Source organism: Nicotiana tomentosiformis, chromosome 9 (assembly GCF_000390325.3).
Source record: "Nicotiana tomentosiformis chromosome 9, ASM39032v3, whole genome shotgun sequence".
Lineage (NCBI taxonomy): Eukaryota > Viridiplantae > Streptophyta > Magnoliopsida > Solanales > Solanaceae > Nicotiana > Nicotiana tomentosiformis.
The window spans coordinates 54,809,241-54,815,681 of record NC_090820.1 but is presented as its reverse complement, the minus strand read 5'-3'; the positions used below and the strand labels follow the sequence as shown (position 1 = coordinate 54,815,681).

The 6,441-nt window shown below is 37.9% G+C and overlaps 1 protein-coding gene across 1 annotated transcript; it reads right to left on the bottom strand.

The window, feature by feature from the left end:
- Positions 1–5,355: 5,355 nt before the first annotated feature.
- LOC138898805 (uncharacterized) lies at positions 5,356–5,769 on the bottom strand. Its single transcript, XM_070184906.1, has one exon. It carries the CDS (start codon positions 5,767–5,769, stop codon positions 5,356–5,358), a length of 414 nt encoding a protein of 137 aa, XP_070041007.1.
- Positions 5,770–6,441: the final 672 nt, after the last annotated feature.

Genomic DNA, 6,441 nt, shown 5'->3' with positions numbered 1-6,441 from the left:
GGCAGACTTAACCATCATAGAAGTGTAGCTAGTTTTTCAACAAGGTATGTAGGATAACTTTCTTTCTTGGCATGATTTGGTGTAAGCCTTTCCCTCTCTGAAAGGATTTATGTGTTATAAGATTGGTTTGTTCTAAGTTCATCCTAGTAAAGTTGTTTCAGTTCTCATACATCCTTACTAGTAACATTTCTATCAAATTTTTAGCGTTTCTAGATATTGTCCCGAAGTTGGAGAAATACAATTCATCCTGAGTCTGATCTTAGTGTCTCTTGAAATTGACTCTGTATTGCACTTATATATATATATATATATATATATATTTCACTTTATCGAGCAGCTCTATAGTCGGCCAGGCACGGCACCTAATGTGCAACTACTGATCAGTTAGGTTTGATGAAATACAATGTGAATCACTACCTAGCCCTTGTGTGGCCGGGTACGATCGAGCTCTTTATGAGGCCAGGTACGGAATGATGTGCTATGAAATACTACTAAGCCCTTCTATGGCCGGTTTCGACTAAGATCTCTTGAGGCCGGGCACAATCGAGACCTCCTGAGGCTAGGTACAATGTGATGGAAGAGATAAACTTTATCGAGTTCTCCATGAGGCCGGGTACGATATGAAATGATACGTCCCAAAGAGTGGTTGAGAAATATTATATTATATTTAGTGAACAAGTCTCCATAGGTGGCTAACCTTTTATGAAACTTGTATACTTTTAAGTTTTATGGTTTCTACAGTTTACGCCCTCGGTGGCTTGTCTTAGGTATTCAGGTTGAAATCATGTATTCATATCTCTTATGTTATATATTTGATTTACATTCCTTCTAAGTCTTACATATTCAGTACATTTTCCATACTGATGCCCCCTTTCTTTTGGGTGTTGTGTTCATGCCCACAGGTGCAGATAGACCCGGTGACATCCCTCCCCAATAAGGTATTTGTCCTTGTTGTTGGTCGTTGCACTCCACTTCTTTGGGGTAGCTGTTCAGAAGTCAATAGGTACCGAAGTGTATGTTCCAGTTATTTTGGGTACTGTGGAGCCATGTCCGGACCAAGTCATGTACTATATTTTAGCTCTCTTAGAGGCTTGCAAACTAGTGTTCGGATGTATGTAAGGGCTGGTTATGACCATGTGGGTAACAAATCTAAAGTTGTATAAATGTTAATATTATTTTCATAGTTAGATGTGTACATTTTAAATTCTGATATTAGTACTTGGAGTCTTCGTTGGCCCGGATTTCATGATTAAAAAGATGCAAGCATGGACGTCGGTTCGCACGGGACTTCAGGCGTCGTGTTCTGGTTGCACCTCCTAAGGTTGGGGTGTGACAGATACCCATTTAAGGTTCACAAGTTGATTATAATTCTTCAACAAGCTTAATTCACCCATACGCATCACTTTTATCCTTAGTTGATTCCATCCTTGGCCTTTAAGCCCTAATCGATGTTATACAATTCAATACTTAATCAAAATCAGGCTATTAAAGTCATTATAATCACCAAACATCTTAACAAGATTCAAAAGTTCAATATTAATCTTCTTCCCCATTCAAGAACCATAACTCACAATACTGATTTTAAGAACTAACATAATTCTTCAATCAAACGGTACTTTCTACTTCACAATACTATCCAAATATTTAATTCATAATTGTATTCACGTGTAGACTGTAGAGTAGAGAATTTACCCATTTTAGCTTAAAACCTAACTTGAAGTCTTTTAGATGATTCTTGAAGATTGGAGGAATCCCTATGGATTTTGATCTATAATAATGTTAGAGCCAATATTCAATGTTGTTAATCCATCATAAATATACCAATAAACTCACTTTGGAGTGTGTGGAATGTCCATGGCTGAGAACTTCTCTCTAGAATCATAAAACCTCCAAAATCTTCTTTCTTTTCTCGCTCACACAAATCCCTCTATTTATAGCACATAGGTATGTGTGGGGCACATATCCTAACCATGCAGCCTACATGGGCCACGTAACTTGGCCACGCAGTTGTGGGTCTTTTTCTCCTCTTCCTCTCTTAACACTGGAATAGGCCACGCAACCCGCGTTGGCCACGCATCTTGGCCGCTTTGGGCTTCAATAATTTTTTGTTCTTCTTTATTCAATTCCAAAATTATTTCCTTACACACTTAACTTAGGGATCTCAGGCCCTCATGACTTTCATATCCGAATATTTTAATGAACTTTTTTCACTTGTGCTATATAACAATCCGGCCGGTCATTTTGTGTATTTGAGTGTTGTTCCACTATTTGATACTTTTCATAGGTTTGTTTGTTGTTTTGTAACTTTAGGTTGGTTGATTTGGTTTCGAGAAGGTTGGGAGCGACTTGTGATACTTAGTCTCATTTTGGAAGTTTAAGTAGTTAAAAGTTGATCAAGGTTTGACTTTTGAGTAGATAGTTTTGGATTGATGATTTGGTGGCTCTAATAGGTTCCTATGGTGATTTTGGACTTGGGTGTATGTCTGGATTTAGATTCGAAGGTTGCTAGAAGGTTTTGGCTCTATTTGCCTAAAGTTGGCAATTTGAAGGTTTGAAGAGTTCATAGGTTTGACCGAGAGTTGACTTTGGTATTATCGGTGATTGGTTGGTGATTCAAGACTTTGGATAGGTTCATTTAGTTGATTGGAACTGATGTGCAAATTTTGGTTAGAATCTGGAATGATTAGGCAAGATTCATACGTACTTGACGAAGTTAGAAAGTTTGGAAATAAAGAGATTGATTTTAATTGTCGATTCCTCGTTTTGATGTGATTTGAGGTATTTTGAATATTCGGATAACTTTGGATTAGATATTTTGATTTTTTTACTATGATTGGACGGGGTTTTAGAGGCTCGGGTATGTTTTGGATCCATTCCGGACCATTTTCATGGTTGTTGGCAGGTCTGGTGCTAGTGTGTTGCACCTGCGAGACTATGGCGCACAAGTGTGGTACTGCAGCTACGAGGTTTTTCAGTGCTTTTGCAAAGAGGCTAAAGCTGACAGTGCTTGCATCAACAACCAAGACCATCGGAGATGCGATGCCGCAGGAGCAAAGGATGGACGCACTTGCGAGACTGCAGAAGCGACAGGTGCGAGGGTCTGCAGCCTTAAAGAAGCTCGTATATGTGAGAGGTTTCCGTAGAAGAGAAGGTCGCACCTGCAGCTGATTATCCGCAGGTGCGAGGATGCCTGGAAGGAAGGTTTAAGTCGAGTTTAGCTCATTTTTTATTATTTTGAGCTTTGGAGCTCGGTAAGAGGCGATTTCAAAGAGATTTTCATCACTACTTTGTGGGTAAGTAATTTTCACTTGGATTTGGCTATATATATTGAATCCTCATGGATTTGTATACTTCTTACATGGAATTTTGAAGGAAAATTAAAGGTGATGTCTACTACTTGAGAATGAATTTTGGGATTTAGTGGTCGATTTGGACTTGGTTTTGGAATCTAATCACATATTTGGACTTGTGAGATTATGGATAGTCGGGATCTACCCCTTGACTCGGGTTTGACCATGTGGGCCTAAGTTGACTTTCATTGACTTTTTGGGAATTTAATAAATATTGAAGTTTTAATGTTTGGAATGGTTTCTATGGCTTTGTTTAACGCTATTGAGTTATTTTTGGCCAGATTTGAACCGGTAGGAGGTGATTTCTAAGGGAAAGGTATTTTTGGAGTATTGATTTTTGTTCGTTGAGGTAAGTATCTTGCCTAATTTTGTAATGAGAGAATAACCCGTAGTATGTGACCTTATTGGCTGATTGGAATGTGTAAAAAGTGATGTATATGCGAGGTGACGAGCATATATATGGGTGTTATGTATGATTTTGACCGGATTGAACTTATGCCTTGTTTGGACTATATGCTTCCTAAGATTAGTATTTTGATTGTTTGTATGACTATGTAAACTTCTTGAATTATGTTAGAGGCCATGAATAGGCTCGATAACCCTTTTGAGCATGATACTTGATATTGTATTGCGTATCCGCCTAATCGGAGTTGTAGTTGTACACTTCGCACATGTATACACCTTAGCATGCTATTTTTCTCAGTCCATGAGTATGTGATTTGATATCCATTATTCGTGTACATGTATTCTTGTATATATTTTCTGTGATATGGACTGGTTTGACAGCACATGAATTGTCCATGCAGTTGTTGTGATTATGGCAAGTGAGTTATCCGTGTGGTTGTTATGATTATGGCACGTGAGTTATCCATGCAGTAATTATAATTATGGAACGTGAGTTATCCGTGTAGCGTGTGAATAAGGATCCATCCCCCTAGGCTCACTCTCTTATGTTTCTCTCTTGATGGTGTACATGCAGGTTATAGAAACTAATCAGTGTTGGCTTTGTGTGTCTTCTCTATATACTATTTTAATTGGTGGATTTCAACAAAGTAATATCTTTTCCACATATCGAAATGTGTATCTTAACATGTTATACATGCAAATATTCTCTATATGCTGAATTGTTAGCTATTTACAATGCTTGGGCATATCTTCTTTATGTGCATTGTTGGCCTTACCTCTACTCTATGCCTAGACTTCAATATTGTTGTTGTGTACACATATATTCATGAACTTTACAAGTTTGATTAGTGAGTATCATTGGCCACTCTCGCCACTACCTCATCGATGTTAGTCATGATATTTACTACGTACATGGGGTCGATTGTACTCATACTACGTATGTACTTAATTGTGCAGATCCATGAGTTGGACCTATCTAAGCATTGGGAGTTGTAGTTGTTGCTGTGGAGACTCGAGGTAGAGCTGCATTCTGATCGCAGTCCCTAGCATTTTCTTCTATCCTTTCACTACTTTTATTATTTCAGATAGTGTATTGTATTAGCAGACTTGTACTCTTATTTTAAAGCTCATGACTCAGTGCTACCAGTTTCTGGGATTTATGTATTGACTCGGTTTCTATCTATGTTTATTCGACTTTCAAACTTGTTTATTCTGTAATTGTTATTATTTTTTGCTACGATTGGCTTGACTAGCAAGTGGGTTAGGTGCCATCACGACCGGTGGTGATTTTGGGTCGTGACATGCTAGCGTCATGTCGCTCGAGTTATGTATAAATTGTATTTTTTAAGCTTGAAATGAACCTGAATCACTTGTAGAAACTTATGGGGCTTTACACTTGGTAACTTCTATACAACATTTATCAATAGTCAAAAGAACAGTTCCTAGTCTGTGCTCTAGTCCTGAAGCTTGGTAAACCAGTAATGTCATTCTTCAAAAAGTTTTTAGATATCAGAGAGTCAAATCCTGTGTGAAGAGTGAACTCTACTGTATATGTTCGCCCAAATTAGCTTAGTAATTTGCAATGCCATTGACATCCCTTTTAGCATTGTTGAAACAAAAGGTTGTCATGAGTCATTAGCTCCCTAATCTTTCTAATAATATATTTAATCTTCCAGGAAGGTTTAAATATCCCATTACTCATTTCAATAATTATTATAGTGTCAGACTCCACTACAGCATTTAGATATCCTTTGTCAATACACCATTGCATCCCAATAAGTACTGCTTTTACCTTTGCCACATTGTTGGAAGAAACCCCAAAGAAAGCTGTAAAAGCCATAATTAACTGACCCCTATCATCTCTTAGAATTTCACCACGTCCTGCACTACCTGAGCTTCCTTTCATGCACCCATCAGTGTTCAACTTAATAGTTCTGGGACTAGGTTTCATCGCAATTGATACATTGAATAGTAATCCTAGTCTTAAGTTTCTCAATTTGCTCGCAAGCCACATGGCATTAATGATCCAAGGTGAGCGAGAGGAACTGAGAAGAGATCAATAACCTTATCAGGTAAATGACTTGGTTTATTATTCTCCCAGGTGTAGTAGTAGTACTTTTACATTTAGCATTGCATATTGCCTTCCATAATTATCAAGAAATAAGTAAGGGGAGACATTGAAGTAAGAAAAGATGCAACCTATTGGTATGTTTGGTCAACTACCATGCATTATAGTTCTTCTGATACTTCTAGTCTTGACTCCAACCGGACAGTCCTAGCTAGATCTCCCTTTCTGAAGATGTGACCAATTGTTTCTATGGCACCAAACCTACAACAACAACATCTTGATTATCCATAAATATTAAACCTATGCAATGCATCATATACCGGTAGTTAGCCAGCAGACTGATCATGAAAAAATAAACTTTGAAAGGAAGTTTGGACTTTGGAGTGCCAAGCTTTAACTGCAGTTAGTGTAACACTATTGGATATTTATCAGATCTTTCCAGGTAGATTTACATGTAAACTGGCTATGTTGCTCTGGTGTCCATATGGTAAAGTTCTTATCCTCATCATTCAATGTTCAGCACATGTGAGACTACTGAAATAGGTAAGGCCTTCTCCAGCTTGGCTTGGTTCCATACTCTTTCAGCTATGAATTCAGAAACTCTGAGTTTCTTTGGTT